Source organism: Callorhinus ursinus, unplaced genomic scaffold, assembly GCF_003265705.2.
Source record: "Callorhinus ursinus isolate GAN/ISIS: 27379988/994484 unplaced genomic scaffold, GSC_fseal_2.0 scaffold29, whole genome shotgun sequence".
NCBI classification, from domain to species: Eukaryota; Metazoa; Chordata; class Mammalia; order Carnivora; family Otariidae; genus Callorhinus; species Callorhinus ursinus.
In genome coordinates this window covers 1,904,367-1,931,355 of record NW_027397091.1, presented here as the reverse complement: position 1 = coordinate 1,931,355, position 26,989 = coordinate 1,904,367, and the positions used below count along the sequence as shown (strand labels likewise).

Here is a 26,989-nt window from a genome sequence, read left to right as displayed (position 1 = left end):
GGAGGTATTATTTGCTCCGTGAACTCGCCCCCAGCCAAGGTGCAGTCCTTGATATTACAAGTCTAGAAAATGGGTCTGGTCAGGATTCCGCAGTCACCAGTCTCATATAAGCTGACACAGACAGCCTAACTCACTAGGACATGAACTGCATAAGCCCAAGACCAATGTACTAATTTTTAATGGGAAGTAGAGCCTAACTATATACACAAGCCAATATCTTCATGATGACAAACAAACTTGATGGGAAGCCAAACTGTGGTCTGAAAGTCCCTTAGTGAGTTCAGAGGCTGAGCAGAGACGTTAATAGGAAGAGTTGTTGATTGAGTGCACCAGGCATAGGGCTCCATCCCGTCCACATCCTCACCTCCTTGCACATCCTGCCTCTGTTCCCATGATACGTCCACCCATCCAAATGACTCAGGCTTCAGTCCCAGCCTTCTGTCCCTCTCTGTGCCTTTAAGTTCACTTTGCCTGTCTCCGGCTTCATCCATCATGGACCCATTTCAGACTGGCACCCTCAGAAACCAGTCTTGACAGCTTTTATGTCTCAGCTCTCAGGGAACATCTAGGGCAAGCCAACAAGTGTCAAATGCCTGGTCCTCTTGCAGATTTGGCAGCTGGTGTTCCTCCAACCCCAGATGTGAACTGCACAGGTGGGGGCCCAGGTGCCCTCTGATGCCTTTCAACCAGCTAGTCCCCACCAGCCAATAACAAATGGCCACATGACGGTCATTGAACAGTGTATGCATTTGATAATATTTACTGAGCATCTACTTATGTGCCCAGCAGATGGGGAGGCATCAGTGTACAAAAGAAAAAAATCTCTGCCTCCACAGAGTCCTCATTTCAGAAGAGACAGGAGTGATGTGTACTAAACAACATAAACAAAATATACAGTAGATGGTGACAAGCAAAAGAAACATAACAGGGAAAGGGAATAGAAGTGTTGGGGAGGGAGGAGATTGCACTTTGAGATCAAGTACCCAGGGAGGTCCTCAGGGAGAAGGTGATGTAGGAGAAAGGCCTGAAGGAGTGAGCCGTGCTGATCTCTGGGAAAGAGCATTCCAGGCAGAGGGAGGAGCAGGTGCAAAAGCCCCAGCTTAGGAGGAGGCCTGGTATGTTTGAAGATGAGCGAGGAGGACCGAGTAGGTAGAACCTATCAGGCAAAAGAGGGGAGCAGGCGCTGAAGGGGCTAGCTGCAGGAGGTGATGAGAGCCAAAGTACACAGGGCTGTGCAAATCACAGCAGGACGCTGGCTTTCCAGGTGGGGCAAGGTGATTCAGGTGGGGCCTTCGGCGGGCTTGAACAAAGAAGAGACAGGAACGGACTTGGGGGGAACAGATCACTCTGGCCGTTATGTTGGGCTAATAAAGAGAAAGAGGAACCAAAGCAGAAGCAGGAGGCCAGTTAGAGAGAGGGCTGCAACGGTCCAGGCAAGAGATGGTGGTGTTCGGGCCACTGGCCACAGGGATGGAAATGAATGACGAGAAGAGGTAGAGTCTAGAAGATTTTGCAGATGGCATTTCCACATGCCATCCCCACACTCAGCATTCTCAAGCTACCATCTAGACCTGCCTGCCCTGTTAGGAGCCCCTAACCAACTCAGGAATGCCTTTCTTTTTCCTGTCCCTCTTTGGTCTCCCCCTATATAGAGGCATGTCCTAAAGCTCTATTCGCAGGTTTCCTTTCTTTCTGTGTCGCCGTCCATAGGAATGCCCATGTCCCAAATCCGCATTTGGGACATCCAGCACTAACTCCATACACAAATTCTGTGGTTGTCCACATACAAATTTTCTCCTGACTTTACTACTGAAATTCATACACACGGTTGGTGTAGAAAAGCCTTTTTTAAATCAAGGACAGAGACTTCCGACTTAAGATGCCAGCCTGTCAAGCCCTTTATAAGACCCCTTCCCCTTAAAACATCAACAAAGGCCTAAAAAGAGGATAGAAATTCAAAACAGGACTGAAAAGTAAGGGTATCAGCCAACATTTGGAAACAGTGGGGACTCCAGAGCTGAGGAAGTTCAGCTGAGGAGAAGAGACTCAGGGGCCCTTGCCCGAGCTTTGCCCTCTACAACAAAGGCATCACTGGCTGGGAGTTGGTAAGGAAAAGCTCTACCCTCTTCACTGCATATCTCCCCACTCCCCACCCATAAACCCAAGAAGAGCCCACCCAATTATCTAATTTCCAGTCCCTGCTCCACTGCCCAAGGATTGCTGAGTAGCTGAGGACACAGTAATGATGCCCCCATCCTCCTGATTCCCTGCAGGAACTTTCTACCTTCAGCAAAGACTTCATGCTCACTGGACTGTCCAGGCTTATGGGTCTGGGATCAGAAGAGACCTGAGAGCAGAATAGAATGGTCTAGGTTCTCAGATGTTCCGTTTGATGGAAGAAGAGTAGCCAGCAGCTCTGAATTTTTAGAACGAAGTTCTTCATTAGCTGAGAACTGGGTAGTTGGGGGTAGAAGATCTTTCCTCAGACTGATAAAACAGAACTAAAAGAATGCCCAGTGGCTTCTGTCTCCAGCTCTCTGAGCCAGAGTCAAGCCATGGTATGCATCCTCCAGGGAACTGAATCCCTTGGCCCATTCCTGCAGGCCCATTGGTAGGATTGAGCCACCCTTATACGCTGGGTGGCTTCCCCATCTATGGGCCCATTGCTCATCCTATCACCAGTGTCTAGAAATAACCCTCTTGGATTGAGCAACTCCCCAAAGAGAGGCGTATCAGTCAGCTATTGCCACGATAATATTGCAAAACAAGCCACCCCTAAATGCACAGGTTACAAGAGCAAGCGTTTTGTTTTTCTTGCTTATGTGTCTGTCTGCAGGTCCTAGGTTTGGTTCCAGGCTTCCATGGGTTCGGATCTGTTCCCCTTTCCTCCATAGCCTCCTGGAAACATCAGCTATCGGGGGCACGTTCTTCTCATGACAAATGGCAAGTGCATGAGAAGCGAAGCCCAGCTGTGCAAGCATATTTAAAACTTCTGCTCATATCACATCATGTTTGTTCACATTCCATTGGGTGAAACAAGTCAGAGGGCCAAGCCTAACGTGACTGGGGCAGGAAACTAAACTGCTCCCAGAGGGAAAGGAGAGTGATTGGATATTTGCTAATTAATCTTCCAATCCATCACAAGTAGCTGGGTTAGGACATGAACATATGAATCTGTGGGGGACCCAATTCAGCCCATAGTAACCTCTTCTGGGGCATGAGTGCAAGGTCACATGGCAAAGCCTGGGGTCATGGGGAGAAGGGAAGAACCAAGGTCACTGTCATCATCTACCACAAGTGGCAACACCAATCTAGTTCTTGCACTGAGCTAGAACAAACACGGGTCCAGACTGGAACACCCACTCCTCTGGCCTAGAACAAGGACCTCACCATCCCCAGCCCTAGGTTTCCTGGTTTGTCACTGGGGCCCAGCTCACATTTTTTGTGAGAAGTAAAAGCCCTGTTGTACATGTGCTTTGAAGAACAGAAAGAGTGATAGAGAGACTGTGGTTTTTGAAGCTAAACAGGGTATCATTCAGGCATAAAGGCAAGAGGCAGATATTTCCAAGCACGAAAGAATGCTTCTTTTAAAACAGTACCTTTTGAAAAAGCCCAGTCAACGTAAACACAATGAAAAAGAACAAGTCTGAAGCAAAAGGGGGGGTACGACTACAGTCACAGAGAACACTGTGAACCATTTTTAAGCAGTAAATGTTTAAACCATCACGAAAAGGCCAATTTTCTAAAAAAATATAAATCACCAATATTGCATCTCCCCCTAAAAAGTAGAAAACGTTCACAGAAAGTTAACCATAAAAGAAAGTTAACCATAAAAGAAATTAAAACTTTGACTGCAAGGTTCTACTTCCAAAAAACCAAGTCCAACCAGTTTTGCAAGTTCTTTAAAATTCCAGAAAACAGATAATTAACATTCTATACATATTTTTCCAATGTATATAGTAAAAAGATGCAAGCCTACCCAAATTATTTTAAAAGCCCAAGAGGGGAAGAAAAAAAGCCCTGGAAAGCCCAAGACAAAAAAAATCTTAGGTCACTTGTGAACACAGATACAAAAGCCTACACAAATATTTGTGCATGAAATCCAGCAACATCTTAGAGTAATACTATGTCATGACCAGTGTGATAGAATGTATTGTAATTATGACAACATCTGCTGCCCAACTCGCTGGGCACTTTTCTGCAGGAGGATTCTATGCCTATTCACCGACATCAAGCTTAGCCACTGATTGGCTTTGACCAATGAAATGTGAATCGAAGTAACATATGCCACTCCTGAGTAGAAATGTTAAGATGTTCCAGTATCTCTCTTTTCCATCTACCATGAGATGCTCCATCAACGTGGGTCCTAGAATTAAGAAGACATGAAATCAATCCTTAGTGCTCACATGACATGAGCAATAAATAAACTTCTGTTGTAATTCACTAAGATTTAGGGATTGTTTGATACCAGAGCAGAATTTAGCTTAAGCTGACTAATACAACAAGGTAAAGACTGTCCCCAAGATACAAGGAAAATATTAGAAATATTAATGTAACTAACACATTAACAGATAAAAGGAGAAAAATCCTATGATAATCTCCAATAGATACAGAAAAAGCATTTGATAAAATTCAATATTCATTCATAATAAAACAGTTATGAACTAGATACAGAGGGAATTTCTTTAACCAGATCAAAGGTATCCACCAGAAATCAAAAACAAATAGCGTACTTATTAGAAACTTCAGAAGCATTCCCATTAAAATCAGAAACAAGGCTATGATCCTCCTATCACTGCTTTACTCAACATTGTACCAGTAACTATACTAATGCAATAAGAAAAGAGAAAAAGAAACAACAGGTACATTGACAGTAAAGAAACAGGACTATCTAACTTTGCAAGTAATATGATCTTCTACCAGGAAAACCCAAGAAAAAGAACTGACACACAACTGAAACTAATAAAAGAGTTTGCAATGTAGCCAAGTATAAACCAATATTCAAAAACAAATAGCCCTCCTATTCCCCAGCAATAATCATTTGACGACATTTCAAATCAGTGGGGAAAGGGTGGGTCATGCAAAAAGTAATATTGGGATAGCCAGCCGACAATGAGAAATAAGCGTAAATCCACATCCCTGCCTCATACCACAAGTCCACTGAAGATCTAAAGATATAAAATAAAAGTTTAAGAATTATTTAAAAAACATAGAATACTAGCTTTATGACTTGGGATAGAAATGCATATTCTTAAATAGGTTATAAAAAGCGCAAAATTGATGGGATGCCTGGGTGGCTCAGTCGGTTACGTGTCCGACTCTTGGTTTCAGCTCAGGTCATGATCTCGTGATCTGGGATCAAGCCCCGAGCTGGGCTCTGTGCTGAGCGTGGAGCCTGTTTTAGATTCTGTCTCTCCTCTCCCTCTGCCCTTCCCCCTCCTACTCGCACTCTCTCTCTCTCTCTAAAAACAAAACAATACAAAAAAAGAAAAGGTTGATAAGTTTGTTCATTTCTGAGTGTAAAGCTTTTATATGTGAAAAGACTCCATAAACAATGCAGCTGACTGGAAGAAAATATTTGCAATTCATATCACGGACAAAAAGACTATTATCCTTAATATATTTCTTTAAGCTCCTACAAATCACTAAGAAAAAGACAATACCAGAAATGTGGGCTAAGGGATAGGACAGACAACCCACAGGGGGGGAAAAAACCCAAATGTCTAATAATCATAAGAAAAAATATCAGTATTTGGAAAATGCAATTAAAACAAAAATAAGACACCTGGTTTTACCTACCTGATGACAAACAAACAAACAAACAAAAAAAGCCATGAATTTTTCATTACACTGAGTGATGGCAAAATTGCATAAATACGAGTATTCTCATAACCGATTTGTGGGAGTATATATTTGGTAAACCTCTTTTCAGGATAATTTGGCAGTGTCTTCCAAAACTGAAAACACTATGCCCCATGATCCAGGGACCTTTACACATGTGCATACAGGGGCATTGTCTATGGTTATTGCAGCATTGTTTATAATAACGAATAACTAGAAACAACAAAACATCCATCCTTGGTAAAGTGGATACTTAAATGAAGTATGGTCATACAATGAAATGCTATCTATCAGCTAAAAGGAATATATGAGATACATAATTTAAGCAGAGAGTTCTCCTTTTGTTGTGTGAACAAAAAGCAAACTGAAAGAGAACATGTTCCAGGGCAATTCCATTTATCTAAAAATACACATACGTACAAAACACAATATAATTTACTTTCACATATTATGGATGTAGAAATAGATTTTTATATTTTGGTAGGACAAACACCAAATCCTTAAAGGGGGGGGGGATCAGAATTAAGGAAATGATCACAGGAAACTCTAGCTGTGTCTGTAACGTTCCTTTATTTTTAGGAGCATATTTTCACAACTAGTTATGTCATTAAAAATTAATTTTTAAAAACCTGAGAATTTTACACCAATTCTATTATTACCTTCATCCACATAATAAACTTTTTTTGCACCCTTATTAAATACTTGGGTGCTATGGGGATACAAAGATCAATCTCTGTGAACCACCTAAGACACATGGTCACATTATTAGCAAACAAGACAAGTACAGTGAAGAAGTACAATAAAGAAGGAAACTGCGGTGCTTTGGGAATTCAGAAAACAGACATTGACCAGAAGGGGTAGGGAGTTATAGAGAAGACAGTAACATCACCAGAAAACTTCATTAAAGGGGATTACCTGGATGCTGAGTCCGAAAGCTTTGGCAACTTGAGAGAAAATCGTGAGAGAACCAAGAGAGAAATGACACCTTCTTCTAGGGAAACACAATTCTAAAGACAGCAGATTACTCATCAGAATCGCAGAAGCCAGAAGAAAAGCACAGCAGTTAAATGCTGAAAGAAAAGAGCTGCCCATCAGAATCTTACATCCAGTGAAAATACCCTTCAGGAATGAAGGGGATGGGAGGCAGCTAGAATGATCCATGTGGTAAGGAAGACATCCCTAAGAATTCTCACTTAATATAGATACAGATAGTTACCTATTAAAATATCCATAGATATGTATATAGACATGGTTGGTATACACATAGCTCTGTCAGCTAAGAGATCCTAGAAGCAGCATCACCCCCATAGCCACAAGCACACCTAATACCCAAACCTTGGTTTCTAACACCATCCCCTATCAAAAGGAGCTAGGGTTGCATCAAGAAATGGCTGCTTCTCAATGTCCACAATAGCCAAACTATGGAAAGAGCCCAGATGTCCATCAACAGATGAATGGATAAAGAAGATGTGGTATATATGTACAATGGAATATTGTGCAGCCATCAAAAACCCCCCAAAATCTTGCCATTTGCAATGACGTGGATGGAACCGGAGGGTATTATGCTAAGCGAAATAAGTCAGTCAGAGAAAGACAAGTATCATATGACCATATGAATTATCATATGACCTCATTAAGAATTCCTCATGGAATTCTTAATCTCAGGAAACAAACTGAGGGTTGCTGGAGTGGTGGGGGGTGGGAGGGATGGGGTGGCTGGGTGATGGACATTGGGGAGGGTATGTGCTATGGTGAGCGCTGTGAATTGTGTAAGACTGTTGAATCACAGACCTGTACCTCTGAAACAAAGAATACATTATATGTTTAAAAAAAGAAGAAGAAGAAGATAGTAGGAAGGGAAAAATGAAGGGGAGGAAATCGGAGGGGGAGACGAACCATGAGAGACTATGGACCCTGAGAAACAAACTGAGGGTTCTAGAGGGGAGGAGGGTGGGGGGATGGGTTAGCCTGGTGATGGGTATTAAGGAGGGCACGTACTGCATGGAGCACTGGGTGCTATACACAAACAATGAATCATGGAACACTACATCAAAAACTAATGATGTAATGTATGGTGACTAACATAACATAATAAAATAAAATTTAAAAAAATAAATTAAATAAATAAATAAATAAAAGTAAAAAAAAAAAAAAGAAATGGCTGCTTCTATGACTGGGGCAGGACATAGACAAGCTAAACCTAGAATATCTTGTAGTGCCAAAAAGTAAAGAACTGTTCAAAAAAAGAAACACACACACACAAATGTCAAAGGGACATAGGAGCCAACTGAAAGAGTTCCCAATGGTCAAAGCTGGAAAAATTTAATAACAAAATTAAGTAGTATTGGATAATCCAAAGTGTAAAATAAATATCCATGAGTCCATTCTGATACATAGAAATGATTGAATAAATTAATAAAGGGCTGGGGGAGAGAGGAAAGAATCCTCCTGTGCAGAAGAATTCTAAAAGACTAAGGTAGATACTCTAAAGGAGGGGAGCATAAATAACTCTTACCTGTGGCTGCCCATAGTGACTTCCTTCCAAAGACTGGGGCACAGAAAGGGGAAAAGAATAACTTTACGGTGCAGAAACCTCACCAACACCACCTCTGTCAAGTGAGCAAGGTCAATATCAACAGTCACAAATCCTGTTGGTGGTGTGTGCCCTTGATATGATGAGATGGAATGGCACTTGACTTCTGTGGTTTTCCTCCCCCAAATCTATAACCCCAGGCTAGTCATGAGAAAAACATCAGACAAATTCCAGTAGAGGGGCATCCTACAATATACCTGACTGCACTTCTCAACACTGCTAACATCGTCAAAAATAAGCAGAGTCAGAGAAAATGTCACAACCAAGAGAAACCTAAGAGAACATGACAACTAAATGTAACATAGTATCCTGGGTGGAATTCTGGAACAGAAAAAGGGACATTAGGTAAAAACTAAAGAAATCTGAGTCAACTATAGACTTTTGTGAACGATAACCCACCATCACTGGTTCATTAGTTGTAACAAACATATGATATTAATGTAAGATGTTAATAATAGGGAAAATGGTTGGAGGCAGGGGATTCTATATATTTACCTTTTCTTAAGGCTAAAACTGTTCTAGAACAGTCGATTGACACCACGAAAGAAAACTGATGGAACCAAAAGGATAACTACATAATCTTAGTTAGATCCTTCAACACTATTCTCTCAACAATTGCTAGAATTAGACAGAAAATCCACAAGGATATAGAAGAAACCAATAATACCATCCACCAACAGGATCAAATCAACATCTATAGAACATTCCACCCAGCAATAGCAGAATACACATCCTCTTCACAAGCCCCATAGATCATGTACCAAGATAGACCATATCCTGGACCATTAAACAAACTCAACAAATTTAAAAGAATTTAAATCGTTCAGTCCAACTTCTGTTTGTTTGGGAAACAAGTTCAATTTTTAATCTATTTCTTTAGTGAATGTATTTGTTAAAGCATAATTAAATCTTTTTCGAGGCTGGCATACAAAAAGAAAGCACTAAGGGTGCCTGGGTGGCTCAGTCGTTGAGCCTCTGCCTTCGGCTCAGGTCATGATCCCAGGGTCCTGGGATTGAGCCCCACATGGGTCTCCCTGCTTGGCAGGGAGCCTGCTTCTCCCTCTCCCGCTCCCCCTGCTTGTGCTCTCTCTCTCTCTTTCTCTCTCTCTGTCAAGTAAATAAATAATAATTTAAAAAAATAACAAAAGGAAAGCACTAAAAGTCTGATAGAGAAAGGGAAGGGAAAGGAGAAAGGGAAAGAGGGGGAGAGGGAGAGAGGGAGGAAGGAATGAAATGTGGAGGGGGGGGAAGAGAACAGTTTATCTTAGGGCCAACAAGGTCTCTTTTTACTGTTAAGAATGAAAAATAAGTGGTACTCTAGAAGAAGTTACAATCTTATTTTATTCACTTATTCAATGTAAATTAAAGATACTTCCTGTGATTTGTTGGATGTTCTTGTTGAATTCAGAAAAGCCCACAGAGAATCCAGCACACACGTTCTCCCTGCAGCAAGAAGGCTGTAGTCCCATGTGGCCAGCAGGTGGCGCCAGAGGACTGCTTCAGACCATGAATTGCCCCTGCTTCCAGACACCCTGGAGTCAGCAGCGGATCCTCCCCACCTCTCCTAGCCTTGGTGAGAAGGGGAGCCAGCCCAGCCCTTCCTGTGTCTCTGTCTGCAACCTAAGGATCCCCACCAACAACCGCTAGGGTGAGGACAGTGAGAATGCAGAAGAGCAAGTGTAGAAAATGCTAGTGTGAAACTTGGCTGAAAGGAAGGCAAGGGAAGGTGGTGATGCTCTTGTCTTTCCCATCTTGAAATGTGGATGGGAAGGATGGAGTAGAGAGAAGGGGGAGAGGAAAGGATGAGGGAAGGTCCCTGAGTTTGGGTCATGAGATGCACAAGTGGAGAGTCACATACTTCCTTTGTTGGGGGGGGGGGGAAACAGGGGCGGTCCCAATCAGGATGGGTGTGAAGAGTAGCTATTTGTAGATTTGGCAAGGAAGTTGCCTCCAGTGGCTTCTACTGAGACTATGAAGCAGGAGACATTGTTGTCTGTTGACAGTGAGGAGACAGGGGCTTCAGAGGATGAAGGGGGAGAGCTGACAAGGGAAACCCGGGGGGGGGGCACGTTGTCTCAAAAGTGCTCAAATACTGAGCTCACTGTAATAAAATATGCCGGCATTTTGCATCCTCTAACAGAGAGCCAGGTTTTGAAAAATCAGTGCCTGCAAAATCAGTGTTCAACAGCCACTTCTAGATTCATGAGAGGCGAGACCAGCTCTTGTATCCACATCTCCGATTAAACAGTATGAAGCAGGGCTTGTGACCAGCCCCTTCCCTTCTTCTATTACATGCCTACCATGCACTTAGATGTCCTGGATGCCACCTTAGTGGGCCACAACTCCTCCCATCTGTTGAGATTTGATTACCCTACACCAATCAGGAGTAGCCTCAACATTATGAGAAAGCATGTAACTCTACCATTATGTTTGGCAGACCATTCACTAAATAGGTGATTTTCTAGAACTGAGCCAGCAGCCCACCTCGCTCTGCACCTTGGGGTTACTCTTGTGCTCATCTCAACAGGCCCAAGTAAACACAGGGTGGCTCAAACCAGAAATGCTTCTCTCCTACATTGGTTTGTGGGCGGCGCAGACATTCCACGAGGCTCCAACAAAGTAGGAGCTAACTGCTAACCTGTCCCATACCAGCAAAGGGGGGAAGACACAGTACCTGCCAAGTACCCTGGGAAGGAACATTTCTGAGGCTTCCACAAGACCACAATTGAATACCTTGCTCATGGATCCACCGATGCCCACAGCACAAGACACCAATGCAACCATCCTCCTAGAATCCCGTGCCAGAGGAGAAATTTCCTCTCAAGTGACTTTCTATGGGGGATAGGAACTGTTTAGCAGGCGTTGACGTGGGTGGTGGCCTGTGCATGCCACATTTGGCACCCCTGATAGAGTCCCCTGAGTGTCCCTCAATGCCAAGGTTGCCTCAGAGCCCTAGTCACAACAAGGAACTCATCCTCTGTTCCTGGTACATCTAGTCTGTCTTGCTTCTGAATGGCCCTTGCTTTTATCTGCTTCACATCTGTTTGTGGAGCTGCAAACCATAAATGCTCCCCACATTATGTGATTGTTTGATGTGGAGGGGGCACCCTGGAAGGCTGTGGCCAACTCTCCAGGGCCACCCCTCCCGCACCTGTCCCCACCTTCCTCCCAGGACTGCTCTCTCCCTTTCAGATGGCATGATCTCCGAGCTGCGTGGCCCTGAACAGTCCCACGCTGTCCTGGGACCCTCAATCTCCTCTGCTGCGAAACAGTCCCTGTCTCCCTCACATGGCTGCCGATGCCCAGAGGGGGCGACATAGGCAAGGGATCCAATGAAGGTGACATACTAGCTAACGCAATGCCAGGGCTTATCATCAGGCAGCCAGGGCGACATAAGTAGGTCCTTCCTCCCTTTATCTGCTCTCAGGATGCTTCATCTCTGCTGCAAGGAGGAATTCACTGGGTCAACACAACCGTATATTTTGGCATGGGTGTCCTCAGACTCTTTTTTAAACTTCTTAAATTGAGTTATATCATATACACAGAAAAGTGCATAAATCCTCAGTGTATAACCCAATGCATTTTTACGAATGTCTATACCCATTCAACCACCATCCAGGTCAAGATACAGAACATTTCTGTAACCCAGAAAGCACCCCAAGCACTACCCCTCCCCTCATATCTAACACTATAGTTTTGTAGGTTTTTTAACCTCATATTTAAAAAAATCATACAGTATATAACCTTGCGTCTGGCTTCTTTCACTCAACCTAACGTTTTTGAGATGAATCGATGTTGCAAATATCAGCTTGTTTTTTTCTGTTGGTGCACAGTATTCCATTGTATGGATGTACCACAGTTTGTTCTACTACCGATGGACACCTGAGCTGTCTCCAGTTTTTAGCCATTGCGAACTATGCTGCCATGAACATTCTGGTACATATGTTTGGTAGGCTTATGCATTCATTTCCTTTGGGTGTGTAGCCAGGAGTGGAAAGGAAATGCTGGGGGGCCCATGCTAGCTTTAGTAGAATCGGCCACACACTTTCCAAGGGTAGTGCACCCATTTCCACTCTCTCCAGCAATGGCCTCAGATTTTTTTTCCCCAGCACCAGCCTCTTCTTTTCAGTGCAATAAATAGAAAGAGCCTGCGATGTGGAGTCAGACCTCAGTGACGTTGGGGGCCATTACTTAACTCTTAGAGGATTTGTCTCCCCATGGGGCTAAATCGCCTTCCCCAGCCTGAGTTGGCATCCGTATCAAATTAAGAGACCCGTGCGCCCAGCATTCATGACTGACACCGTGCCTGGCAGGTGGCTGGCTCTAAGTGAATATTCCCTCCCTCCCCTTTGCCCACACCTGAAGCTGCCCAACATGCAATCACAGAATAAACATTTACGGCCCTTTCACCCTCACGGAGCCCTTTAAAATTCCTCTGCCAGTGATCCTGAGCATCTGCTTATTACTTTCTTCCCCCATACTTATGTTTCAGGCCACTTCTATCCACCCCACCTTAGTCAGTGGGGAAAATCTAGGACACAGGGAGGGTTCAGCGCACTGGGTCAGTGCCTCCCAAGGTGAAGTCAACAGATGGTGCTTCCTGCACAGTAACTGTGGGCCAGGAAGGAGACAGCACCCCCTGACCACAGTAAAGTCCAAATTTACATTGTCTGCGTAAGTGCCGTTATGAAAGATCTCCAAGATACATTACGTCAACTAAAACAAGCAAAATGCGGGATGGGATGAATACTTTGTCACTTTTGTGTAAAAAGGAGCGAGAGGGGCCCATATTTATATTGACATAGTGGAAATGGATGCCCAAGGCACTAATAACATGGGCTGGGGGGAGCAGCCATGCTACTGGGGACAGGTGTGGGAGGAGATGGCCCCATGCGCCCTTTCATGACCTTTGAGCTTGCACCACATCAATAGAAGCTCTTCTCAAAATTTTTTAAGTTATGTGTCAGGTGATGTGAGTCCCTGACATAAGCGCCAGGCGGACCCACCCTGGCAGAGCGAGGGTAGGGGCGTGCGTGTAAGTGGATGCAGGCAGGCCCGCGGGTGGGTGTGTCCATGTGGAGGACAGCTCCATCATAAGCACAGGCAACAGGGGAGAGGACGTAGGCATAGCAGGAGCCGGGCCCTACGCTTCTGAGAAGGGGGCCCAGCCTAAGTTCACACAGTCCGACCTGGGGGCCCACCTGGATGTTCACAACTTCCTCCACCTCCCAAATCCCTTAATTCTAGGCAATTCGAACTCTATCACTAGCAATCTGGAGTAAGAACATGACTGAATGTTCTTCAAGGTTCTGTGTGTGCGTGTACACGTGGTTCTGTGTTGGTGTAAGGGTGCAGGGTGGTGTATCGTGGGGGAGTGAGTGTATGTAGGTGCGTGTGTGTGCATGCACAGGTGAGTGTGTGTACATGTGCACGTGTGCAAATGGGGGAGGGGAGTGTGTGTGTGTGTGTGTGTGTGTGTGCTTTCACTCGGCAAAAAAAGCAGAAAAGACTAACGCCCCCAATAAGTGATAGGCCCTTGGAATACAGCCGGTGGGCAACACTTAAGAACATCCCTCCAGAATGGCCAGACTATCCGCCTTCCCAGAAGTCAACAGCAGCCACCACCCCAAAGGCCAGACCTAGGGCCCCATGGCCAGGTGACACTCACTAATAATTAATACATCTGAGCTTGACATGAAGCCACAACAGATGTCCCCTCCCGTGGAACTCACCTTCACTCCATGTGGCCATGCCACCCAGTAGGGCTCTGAGAGGTCCAGCAAAGGGCCAGTGGGCAGCCACAGGCCCATCCCGGAGGAGCTGAGCTGAGTAGTGAGGAGCCCTGATCCCTGAGGGGTCTCGCCGGCAGGAAGGCAAACAACCACAAACAGCCAGAGGTGAGGGGTTACTCCTTCCAGTAAGGGCAGATACGTTACCTCCTGGGGGCACAGCCAGGTCACAGCCCACCCACCATCCCCTCACTCAAAAAGGATGGGCTTAAAAAAAAAAAAAACAAAAAAAAACTAGAGACACACATACACGTGAAGAGGCTGAGGTAAACGGAAGAAGAGAGAGAAGCTGAGGAGCATGGGAAGGGCAAGCCTCTTTTATTATCCCAAAATGCAAAGTATTGAAGGCACTTACAATAACAAGGCAGGAGGGGAGGGGGGGTCAGAGCACAGAGGTAAATCAACAGGCCCCACCCTGGTCACCACCCGGCATGGAGAAAAGGAAAAGCTACAGGACCAGATCTGAAGCCAGTCCGGGTGGCTACCTCTACCAAAGATACAAATCCAGTCTACAGAGGATTAGAAAATGAGGAGCACACAGCAGCGAGGGGCAGGGCTGGTAGTCACAAGTTAGTGGCTCTGTAAGGAACACGCTCGGCAGTGAAGAGGGCCCTCACTCAGGTCCCCTGCTGGAAGAGGTCCCGGTACATCTCGATGAGACGGGCGGCCTCGCGCTGGCCAGAGAGCAGAGCACCATGGGTGGTGGAGTAGTACTTGCGGTGAGTGGCCTCACCCGAGAACAGCACCTGCATGGGCTGGGCCAGGGGACGGGGAAGTGAGGGTAGAGGAGCGAGAAAGGCTGGGAGGCTACCTGTCTGCCCCCGGAAACTCCCCCCCTATCCACACTACAAGTCAGACAGCAGGTATTGCTGCTTCCGTGGGATGAGGAGTTGCCCGTCCCACCTGGCCACCTTCCCCTGCTTCTTCCCCAGACATCCAGGCCTCAGTTTTTTCTGCTCAGACGCTGTTAGGAGTCCTGGTTGGTTCTGCAGTCTCAGAGGCTCATTGTGTCTCTTACAGTGAACTCAGGGCTAGTGGCTTAACCTCCTAAGCCTTGATTTTTGTCACCTGCCAAATGGGTTTGTACCACCTGCTTCTGAGGGTGGCTGTAAGGATTAATTGAAATAATGTATCTAAAGCACTTAGAACCTGGAAGAACATAAGCACTCAATAAAGTTAGGCGGTAATTTAACAAACCTTTATGGAGCCCCTATTAGGGTCCAGGGACTGTTCTGAGCACTTGGAAGATAAAAGGTGACCGGGCCGCTGCTTTGAGGAGTTTCCTTGCTGGTGGGGAAGCCAGACACGAAACCCAGTTACTAAATGGCGTCATGTGTGACATGATGGGTGTTTGGGCAAGGTGCCAAGAGCCCAGAAAAGAGGCCCACCATAAGGGGGATCGCACAAAGCTTCCCAGAGGACAGGATCTTTGGGCTCCTTCTCAGAAGATGCGAGGTAAACAAACAGCCAAAGGACGTTTCAGGAAGAAGGAAAAAATGGGGGCAAAAATGCATCAGAGCAAGGGACAGTGAAATATTTTGGTACAACCAGGGCTCACCCTCGAGAAAGCAAGCTGTCTAGGTGGGGTCCAGGCAAAGAATGAATGCTTGCATCCCAAGCTTGAGTTGGGACTTTATCCCACTGTATCTCAACCTGAACGTACAAAGGCACCAACTGGGGACCCTGTAGTATGTTGTTTCTCATTCAGCAGGTCTAGGGGGTGCGGAGAGCCTGCATTTCTAAGGCGCCCCCCCACCCCATGATGCTGGCGCTGCTGGTCCACAGACCACGCACTTGGCGTAGGGAAGCTTTAACCCACCAACGAGGAGCGGCCCGCAGAGGTAGTTGGGCTGCAGGAGGGCACGGGGAGGCGTATTGTGGCAGAAGGCAAGCTGCCTCCTCCCACATCCATTCTCCTCTTTCTCCTCCGTCACAGAGCCCTGATTTTTAACCGGGTTCATTGCCATCCAGCATTAAAAAAAAAAAAAAAAAATGCATCCCAACCTCTTTTGCAGCTGCTATAGGCATGTGACTTAGTTCTGGCCAATCAGCTCCAAGTGCACTGTTGCTTAGAGGCACGTCTTGGGGGGCGGGTGTTCCCCTCTTTTGCCTCCTCACAGCCCTCTAGAACCACAAAGTGGCCTGGAAGATGGAGCCAGGTGCCAATGCCATTGGGTCCTGATACCTACCTCTGGATTTCCCCTTGTCTGATAGAAGGAAACTCTGGTTTAAGTCCCAGTTATTTTCATGTTGTTTCGCTTTGTGCTATAGGCGCTAGTCCTAACTGATGCAGGTGACAAGAGGTTTGGTTTTTAGGAGGGTGACTGTGGCAGCAGCAAGGGCCTCTTCACGTCTCCTGCTGAGCACAGCCGGGCCATGCACAGCCCACGCTGGAAATCTTCACCACTTACACCAAAGAATTGTTCTAAGTATAATTCTGTTCGGGTTTGAACATTTATTGTATGTGTGCGCTTGCTGGGGGGAACTCGAAATCCACTTTGTAAGACCAGAAATATATACAATTGTTTTTCTCAGATTTATTCTTTTTCTCTATGATTTATTATATAGTTGATATAATTTGGGGGAGGGTCAGTATTCTCAAGTTTATTTTCTGAAACATATTAGGCAAAAGAAGTAAATAAACCATATTGGGGAAACTTACTTCTGTGGAATCAGTGCTGTCCAAGAGAACTTTCCACCGTGATAGAAATGCTTTAGAGCTGCTACACAACCCCACACAGCAACCACTAGGCACACGTGACTATCAAACTTGAAAAGTGGCCAGTGCAACCAAGGAACTAGATATTTAATACATTAATTTCAATTTTAATTAGTTCATTTCAATGAAATGTGGCTAATGGCTACCATATCGGACAGCAGAGCATGGAATGGCTCAGCTTCTACCAGCTCAATAAAGCGTTTAACATCTCAATTTTGATCCTAACTTTTCTTCCAGATGTTAAGTGCACATGTCCTTGTTTTCTCCTTCATCACAGGAGCTACTCCATCCGTCTCCGCTTGGCACCCCTCGGCGAGCATTGCCCGCCCTCTGCCCGCCAACCAAGCCCGCACCCAAAACACCTGCCCCCGGCCCCCCGGCCCTCCTCAGCCTGCCCCCACGCTCACCGCCATCTTGGAGCTCTCGGTGTACGGCAGGGGCTTGGCCAGCTTCTCCACGTCTGCCCCACTAGAGCCCACCTGCGTGTACGAATAGGAGCCTCGGAAGTAGGGGTTGCTGCCCCAGGCCGAGCGCAGGATTCGCCGAGGTTTTGGAATGTTGGGGTTCCCTGTTGGGGAGTTGGAAGAGCCAAGGGGAAGGAAGATAAGAAATGGCTAGACACAGAAGACACCCCTGAGCAGGCTACTGCCAGCCCACAGCCACGGCTGCAAGAAGGCCAGGCCCCTGCGGGCAGGCATGGAAGACGCAGCAGGAAGGATGGATGCTGGGTGCTCCAGCGATTTTCCCCCGCAGCGCCTCCTTGTGGACACCCCCGGCAAAACACCTCATCCCTCCGGGGGCCCTCATTTTCCCGTATGAAAAAATATTCCAGATCATCATGTTTCCCCTTCCCACTTCAGGGGTTCTCGTGAGGCTCTTCTGGGGTAGTGGATGAAAAAATGTTCAACTAAAAGAATCAGAGAGTGAAACGCCAATCCATCTCCTAGCAGGACAGTAGGAGTAGGAAATGGGCAATCTGAGGTTTGGGAGTGATACCTGAGTTTTTTTACCACCAGCCCTCAGAAGAAACACAGCGCCCAAGGTTCTGAGTGTTTCAAGTTCCAGAGGGGGGCTGCGGGGAGGGGCCCGCAATCTGGGAGCCCGGGCGCCGTGCGGCGGCTCTCCCAGTGGGCGCGCCCCTCGGCCGGCAGGATCAGGGGCTTCGGAGAGCTACCGCCGGTGCCCGAGAGGCGGGGGGGGGGGGGGGGGGGGAGGCCAGAGGCGCGGGGACACACCTGTGAACTGCCGCAGCATCTCTGTGCAGATCTCGGCCACCGCCTCGTCGTCGCACTTCTCCATGACGAGGGCCTCCTCCCCGCAGATCCAGCCGCTCAGCACGTGGCCGTAGCGCTCGGGCGGGTAGAGGACATCGAAGCCGCAGATCTTGCGGTACCAGAGCTCCGGCGGGTAGGTGAGGGTGCGGCTCTCCGCCTCGTCCTCCCATACAAACTGTAGGCTGTTGCACTCGGGGCCCCAGAAGGGCTCCTCAAATTCCAGAAAGATCTTGTCGGTGGTGCCGATGCCCAGGCGGTGGATGGCAGCCACCTTCTCGGCGGGCAGGCCTGGCCGGAAGAAGCTGGTGTACTGCCTCTTGAGCACGCCCAGCGACACGGTCACGATCACGTGGTCCGCCGGGATCACCTCGCAGTCCTCACACTCCACCAGCACCGGCCACTGCTTGTCCTCATCCCGCCCATCTCCCCGGGGCTCCTCTCCCCCCTGGCCACCCTCCCCGGCGTCATGGTTGTGGTCACCTTCGCCGCGGGGCTCAATCTCAGGGCCCCGGGGGCGGGCCGAGGCCTGGTCCCAGTGCACACAACGGACGGGTTTCCCCAGCTGGATGACATGGGTGGGGATGCCCTCGGCCAGCAGCTCCACAACCCGCATGAAGCCCGAGGGGATGATGTGGTGGGCCCCGGGGATCTCGGTCCACTCCCCGAAGGCGCTCAGGGACACCTCGTCCATGCTGTGGGAGCTACTCTCACAGCTCTCCACCTGTGGGAAGAGCCAGAGAGGAGCTAGGTGACCAGCAGGGCTGGGCTGGGGTCGTAACAGGACCTCAAAGGAGTGCCATCCTGCTTGGACCCAGACTCCCCAGAATCGGTCTTCCTCCCACCAGCACCTGCTCTGAGTGGACAAGGATACCTTCAGGTACTGCTGGATCATGGCGAGCTTCAGGCGCTTGGTGGCCTCTGGGTCCTCAGGGTCATCCCTGATGCGGTTGCGCACCTCCTCCCGGGTGAACACCCCCACACTGTTCTGACTCTCAGCATTGACTGGTTTACCATGCCGGAAGAACTCCTGGGTCAAGTTATAGACCTGCCAGAGAGACCCCAGGAGACTGAAAACACACTCCCTCATTCCACCTCCATTTCAGACCAAAGAACCCCAACTCAAAAGTCCCCACCTTCCAAGTGTTCCCAGATATACTGAGCCCACAGCTCCTCTTGCTTGGTGAATCAACATGGCACTGGGTGCCACACTCAGGCTGCACCAACAGGGCCAACGTTCAGGCTGACAAGTTGCCCCAGGGCAGCCAGCCTCCTTGCTTCCAGATGGCCCTCTATGACCCCCTGGGTCTGTGAGGGAGAGGGAGGGAGCCCTTGGAGGCTCTCTTGCTGGGCCCTTGCTGAAAACAAAGCAAAATGTTTGGTGCCTGGTGGGAACGGACTCGCCCCCACCAAGGGCGCTATGTGGCCAAACAAGACCAACCACGGGAGAACCCAGGTCTGCACACATTTCCTTTTTCCCAGAACCAAATGCCCAAACCCTTTCCCTGCAACAGCTGCCCAAGTGTATCTGCTTCAACCTCTCCCAGGAGGGAGAGTCTAGAACTGTGGCCTGGCCAGTGTTTGTGGGGGAGAGGGAGCAGAAGGAGCCCTGAAATCTGACCTCCCAGGAGACCCGCCCTGGCCCTGCTCGGGTCCACACAAAGTGCCCCTTTTACTGAGGAACCCAGACTTGTTTAAGCAAGATGGCCATGCTGGGGCAGGACGTGTGGTGGGGAGGGAGGCCCCAGTATGCCGAGGAACAAAAATACATTTCACAGGCATATTTTAACAAGAACTCCAACCCACACCTTATCAACAGAAAGCACCAAACAGTCCCTTGGAGCCCGGTCCTATTGCGTCCCCTGCCTGCCCGGCACATAACTCCCACCAAACACTGGGCTAGTCTCCCTGAGGAAAGGAAGCTAGTCCTGGGTCAGGCATGGCATCCCCGGAGGGTCAAGTCTGAGCCCCAGCATTCACTCAACAAACAGTTACTGGGCTATGCCCAACACTGATTATAATCATGAGCAAGAAGGACAGTCCCCTGCCCTCGCTCAGATTGGGGAGATATCATAGCTGAGCTGTTTCTACATGATGTGCCGTGACCGGGAAGAACCCAGAGGTTGTGAGATCAACCCAGGTGACCTTGGCCAGTTGGCAGGGAGAGGGAGAGGAAAAGATGAGGGAGAGGAGAGAGAATGTAAGTGGCTCAGGCTTGCCGAAGTGGGCAGCGAGGAAAGAGAAAGTTACAAGAGATGACTTTGAAAAGGCAGGCAGGGGCACGGCATGAGGGACTAAGGGTCATGTCAAGGACTCTGGACACTGGCATCACTGAAGGGTTGTGAGCATGAGCACACGCCCACTCTCCCTCCCAGGACACTGGCACATGTGGGCTCCTCGGCCAAACATCTGTGGCTAGTGTCAATTCGTGGTTTGTTTCCCCTCCTAAAGTGAGTTTGAATTTGGTCAGCACACATTCATGCGAATGATGTCTGCCCTGTAACCCAGCCCTGGTACAGGGCGGCCCTGGGCTGCTCAGTAGAGGAAGGAAGGTGACGCTGCCCATCCCCCACCATCCCACTCAAGGGAAAAACCTCCCCATGAGCTAGAAATATGAATTAAACATGTCTCTGAAGTATACAATATAAAGAAGAAAATGAGTTAAATTGTTTGCTTTTCCTCCATCCAGTCACAAGATGCTGGGCATTTGGCCTTAACTGGAGTCTTCAGCAAATTCCTCACCCAGTACCACTGCCAAGGAGTCAGGCTTTCGGCTTGCCTCCTCCTCTCTGAGTTTTTTTTGTCTGGTGATAAGCAACATGGTAGCCAGTCCTTAGCCTATGTTGACTAAAGGCCGAAATGTGCAGCTGGGAGTGATAAATTTAGTCCATCTACATGATTCTTTGTGTCAGCTACCAACTGGGACAGCCTTCACTGAACATGGGTTTGTCATAGGGCTACAGTCTCCTGTCCTGGATTAAATTACATCCCTCCCAATGTGACCAAGGGAAATGGAACAGGTGTGTAACAGCTAATAATACTCACCCTGATTCTCATTAAGCACTTTACATCAGGATCTCATTTAATCCTCATGACGCTCTGAAGTAGGTTTAACTGTGTCCATTTTATAGATGAGGAAAGTAAGAGTCCTCAGAGAGCCTCAACAACTTGCTCAAGATCATACAGCCAAAAAATGGTAGAACTAGTATTTGAATCAAGGTAGTCTTGCTCCAGGGACTACGTTCTATATGATACCAGTGCACGAACTCATTTATTTGTTAACAAATAGAATAGATTCAAATGAGCAGTGTTTCAAAGTCATCACCTTAGAAGGAAGCCTGCATATTTCTTATGAAGCCACCCTCAGGCAGGGCTTCATAGGCTTAGAGTGTGGCCTCCAGCTCTGGTTAAGAGCCACACAAGGAAACCTCTCTTTCCTCATGGTTAACACCTCTTCCTTCTGACCCAAAGCTTCACTACTCCAACCGATAACCCACCTTATCCATCCTACTCTCCACAACTCATACTCTTAGCTTCCAAAAATCAAACCCACAAGCAGAAGCCGATGATGATCTACTTTTAAGCACATTTAAGAGAACAAGCAAGTCATAGACCCTGAAAGTCATTCTCAAGAAGCATCCGTGCCTAAAGCACTCACCATAACCCGGAAATAAGGATGTGACTAATTCCCAGGAGACCAAAAAGGTCTACTTTGGAGAATACTAGTTCTTATCCGCTCGTTAACAATTCAGTCTCTTTGTACATGAGTGAGAACACACAATACCATGGGATTGCACACAACATACCTTGTGGGTACACACACAGAAGTCACGGTGTGCCTGCCCCCCATTGAGCAAGGACTATCCCCAAGAGTCATTTCTCCTTTCCCATGCCCAAGAGACAGAAAATGTGCAATAGGTGCTGGTTGGTCAACTTACTGACCTGGAGTGAAGGGTCATTACACTGCACATGACAAGCTATCAGAAGGCAAGACCTACATGCTACCTTGCTTGTTAAGTGCAGTTCACAGGGCCACTGAAAGATACTAAAAACATGAACTTTTTTTTTAAAACCTGACTTAGATGAGTGCCATTGCCACTTCTATCCAACACGGTACTGGAGACACTAGCCAGTGCAATATGGCAAGAAAAGAAATAAGTTGGGGCACGTGGGTGGCTCAGTCGTTAAGTGTCTGCCTTCAGCTCAGTTCATGATCTCAGGGTCCTGGGATCGAGCCCCACATCGGGCTCCCTGCTCAGCGGGAAGCCTGCTTCTCCCTCTCCCACTCCCCCTGCTTGTGTTCCCTCTCTGTGTCTCTGTCAAATAAATAAAAATCTTTAAAAAAAAAAAAAAAGAAAGAAAAGAAATAAGTTGTCTTAGACTGTGCTGTCCAATACAGTAGCCACTAAACACCTGTGGCAATTTAAAATTAATTAAATTAAATATTGAGTTCCTCAGTGTTACTAGCTATATTTCAAGAGCTCAAGAGCCACATGTAGCTAGTGATTACCCTACTGAAAAATGCAGGTCTAAAACATCTCCATTATTGTAGAGAGTTCTACTGCACAATGCAGGTCTGAGGATTAGAAAGAAGGAAACAAAATTGCCATTTTTTTTGTATAGTATGTACATAAAATCCCAAAGTATTAGAATATAAATTAATATGTTAATAGCTACAATATTAGCATTAAAATAATACTTTGTCAAGGTAGCTAAAATCAATATATAATAATCAGTTATAGTTCTATACACTGGAAAAAATTAGAAAGTAAAGTTTTAAAAAATTACCCAAGAGTACCCAAAAGCAATAATAACACAATCACCACCAAAGTATCTACTAATAAATCTAATAAAAGATTTTTTTAAGATTTATTTATTTATTTGAGAGAGAGAGAGAGCAGGGGGAGGGGCAGAGGGAGAGGGAGAGAAATCTTCAAGCAGTCTCCCTGCTGAGTGCAGAGCCCAATGTGGCCGATTCCAGGACCGTGAGATCATGACCTGAGCTGAAATCAAGAGTCAGACACTCAACCAAATGAGCCACCCAGGTGCCCCCTAATAAAAGATATTTAAGGTCTTTCTGAAGAAATATCTAATCATCTGTATGAACGGTGTCTTACCTAGTACTTCCCCACTCATCATCTTCATTCTATCCTCAGATTGTCCTGATTTTCCAAATACAGGGCCCAGAGAGTATGCAAAAACATGACCAGAATCACAGAAGACCCCACAGGTCGCCCAACTCTCATACTGCCAGAGTGCTCCTTGCCTCCCACACCCATGTGCCCAGTTGCCCTGCTAACATCCCACCTCGTTGTATAAATCGCTGAATTCCTCAACCACGTCCTTGGGGATCCTGCAGCCACGGTTGGTGAGGTAGCAGGCCACGCCATTCTTGGAGTAGAGGCTGATGCGGCCCACGCTGCGCTCCCCATCAGTTGTCTCTTCAAGGAGGCCATTGGCTTCTGCTAGATGATAGATGGGATTCCCGTGGGAGCCATGGATCCAGGTGGCTCCCAACTCAAAGGTGGCGTGTCCTGATGGTGACAACAACAGCCCTTAGAGGGGCAGGGACTTCTTCAGAGAGGGCCAGAACACCGCCTCACCCTTCTTCTTCAAAGAGGCTCCTTCCATCCCCACAACAGGGCGAGAAGGGAGTTAGGTCCCAGTCTGGCAACTAATCAAAGTCTTCAGTGAAAAGTTCCCAGTGGAAACCACATGTGGCACAAAATGGATTCCGCTATACAGCTAACTGCCACCCCTGAATGACTTTGTGATCTGCTCCAGAGTCACTTCGCTGGACTAGTTAGAAGGCTCTCCTTTTCCATCCTACCTTTGTCTAACATAACACCAGACACTGGACCCTCCTTCCTCATTGGTGACTCTCCCTCAGGAGACACTCTGTGGGCACCTGAGGGTACAGTGGTCCCAGCGAAGGGAGTGAGGTTATCTGAAACACCCAGTAAGGAGACCCAGGAGGAGGGCCTCTGGCTCAAGGTCCTCATCTGATCTTACTCCAATTCCTCAAAATCTCCAGTGGCCCCAGAGTCTAAATCCCTGTCCTAGACAGAAAGTGGCCCCACTCCCAACTCAGTCTAGGGCAGAGGAGAGACAGCAAACATTCCAGCCTGGAAGACTCCTCCCCAAGGTAGTCTAAAATAGACTTCCTGAAAAAACTAAGCTCTCTCATCCTAAGGCAGAAGAACATAAGGTGGCAGAACCCTGGGAGTCTGACTAGGGAAGGGGGCAACTCCTGGGCCCAAGTTGAGACAGGGCTAGGACTGGGGCTGGTTCTACCACCCCAGCCACAGCCAAGGCACCAGATGCTCTGAGGCATCTGTGCCTGGGCCTCAGTTTCCTCTTCTGATGCACATTGTCTCCTTCCTTGCCTAGCTCCCAAGGAAGTTGACACAACGGAAGAAGAGAGAGGAACATTTTTTTGTGTTTTGTTTTGTTTGGGAGGACTGATTCAAGATATCATGTGCGGTTAAATTTTTTGGCAAGATGATCACAATAATTCCTCCTATCCTTGTACACACGACCCTTTGCCACGTGACCTTGCCAGTCCTCCCATCAACAGGTGGGGTCTATTTCCCCACCCCCTTGAATGAGGGCTGGCCTCGTGACTGGCTTTGATTAACAGAATGCAGTGAAAGTGATGCCTTTAGCTTCAGAGCCGAGGCCTCAAGAGATCTCAGGGCTTCCACGTTCACCCTCTTAGAATGTGACCACCATGGAGAGGCTTATCCTGCTGGAGATGTGTGGCCCAGCCAAAAAGCCAGTGCCAACCACCAGACAAATGGGTAAGGCTGTCTTCGACAAACCAGCCCCAGTCAAACCACCAGATGATTTTGGCTGAGTGGGAGATCCCAGGCAAGACCAACAAAAGAACCACCAAGCTGAGTCTGGCCCAAATTCCTGACCCACAGAATTTAAGCAAACAAACGGTGCTGTTTTAAGCTGCTACATTTGGGGTGATTTGTTAGGCAGCAATAGCTATCTGATACGCCATAATAGACAACAGTATCACCCCTCACCCCAGGAACTGGACATTCTCTTTTTGTGTGTCTTCCCTCTCCTGGGTTGTTTCTAATTAAACCACCAGTTACTAAAAATAGCCGTGTATATACTATGTACCAAACACAGAGCAAGAGAAAAAGCAATCGACCTCCTGCTGGCAGCCAGTGAGAAAGAATTTACTCGTGTCTCTGGAGGAGGCAGGAATGTGTATGTCCCTTTGTCCAGAAAAAGTGGGCAGACTTTTGGGCAGAAGGCACAAGAAACTAAGAACCCCAGTGCCCTGCCTCCAGGCTTGAGGTTCCCCAAGGTGTCTTGCCTGGTTTGAGCTCCCAAGAGAAGAAGGGGGCCAGCATCTTGGGGAGGGGCCTGGGCCCTCCCCAGGGCATGCCAGGGAGCTCCAAATCACACAGCCACTGGGTAGTGACATCCAAGCACAGGGCACCCTTCCTGGCTCGACACATGGCAAAAGCAGGTCTGAGGTGAGCAGCCTGAGGTCAGCCACAAGGTCAGCATCCCACCTCTATTCGCCAGGCTCTGCAAGGAGGAGGGGTGAGCAGGCCCCAGTCTAAAGATATCTCCTGCCCTCTCCTACCTGCCCCTCGGCCGCTGTGATCCTTGACACCCCTGCATCCAAGGGCACCAGCACCATCTCCTCATCTGCCCCACAGTGTCCCCAGAGCCTCTGGCCCTCAACACCTGCCCAACACCCCTGAGACTCGCAGCTACCATCTCACACTGAAGCAGGCCCAACTGCGGCCTGGGCATTCAGCCCTTCGAGTGTGCACACACAACACATGCAAATTTGCCCTTCCCTGGACATGCCCTCCCCACTCCTGGCAGAGTCTGCCTCGATCTTTTTCACATCCATCGCTCCACGCATATCACCCCCTCCTTCTTCTGCCCACCCAACTCCGCCCATCACCAAGCTCCCCCAGGTCAGGAAGGCCTCCACCACCAATAGATGGATAGATGGTGCATCCCCCTCAGCTTCCTGCAGCCCCAAGCTTCCGCCTCACTGCCTGTACCATGCACGGTGTGTCTCCGCAGTCAGCGACCACTGAGACTGGGCCATGTGTCCTCTCATCTGCTTCTGTGTCACACACTGAATGTCTTATCAAGACTCAAGAACCACAACTGGAGCTGCCCCTTCCCGAAGCCTCCCAGCCAGCCAATCAGATGTCGAGCAAAGAGTCCCAGGGCTTCCCTGCTGGCTGTCCCCAGGTTTACGAGTGCCTTGGATGGCACTTTCATCCTCACTGCCAACACACCCCTATGTGTGCCAGCAGAAGACAGACATAACCTCATAGACGCCTTCCAGGAAATGCTCTAGAAGACTCTCATTGTGTCAAAGTTTCTGAAAGAGAAAAGGGCCCCATGTGTGTCCTCAGTCTCTGCTCGTTCTAAGCCTGACCACCTACGTCTCTGAGCCAGGTTCCACACCCATCAAATGTGGGCACATGATATCTGCATGGCCTTGCTGCCCCGCATGGGAACGGACCCAGATACGCAGTCCTCTGGAGGGTCAATGTAGCATGTGCCTCAGGCCATCATGCGTGGTCCCTACCCACTCAGCCTCTCATTGGCCAGACCCCTGGCTGGGAAGCGCTGACCTCCAGCTGCATTTCAGGCAAGTTCCCCACCCGTTAGGACCCCTGGCAAAATCTGCCCACCCCTGGGGTAAGTCTCTTTCCTGGCTCCTTTCTCTAGAGTCTTCATTACTCTGCGACCTAGACAGATCCTCTTCCCAGACAATCCTAAG

At 47.9% G+C, this 26,989-nt stretch overlaps 1 protein-coding gene across 6 annotated transcripts in view; it reads right to left on the bottom strand.

Moving 5' to 3' along the window:
* Positions 1-172: 172 nt before the first annotated feature.
* SMOX (spermine oxidase) overlaps positions 173-26,989 on the bottom strand; it is a 51,706-nt gene continuing 24,889 nt past the window's right edge. For 2 of the 6 annotated variants that reach the window (XM_025876163.2, XM_025876161.2), the window contains exons 3-8: positions 23,521-23,768; positions 19,088-19,261; positions 18,178-18,937; positions 17,350-17,510; positions 15,421-15,510; positions 14,525-14,978 (exon numbers count right to left, since the gene is read on the bottom strand). In XM_025876163.2, coding sequence (XP_025731948.1) covers positions 14,841-14,978; positions 15,421-15,510; positions 17,350-17,510; positions 18,178-18,937; positions 19,088-19,261; positions 23,521-23,768 — 1,571 coding nt within the window. In that variant the 3' untranslated portion in view covers positions 14,525-14,840. Of the gene's footprint in view, positions 4,367-14,524; positions 14,979-15,420; positions 15,511-17,349; positions 17,511-18,177; positions 18,938-19,087; positions 19,262-23,520; positions 23,769-26,989 lie in introns of those variants that run through there. The other 4 variants (XM_025876164.2, XM_025876167.2, XM_025876165.2 and 1 more) reach the window with 4 other exon arrangements.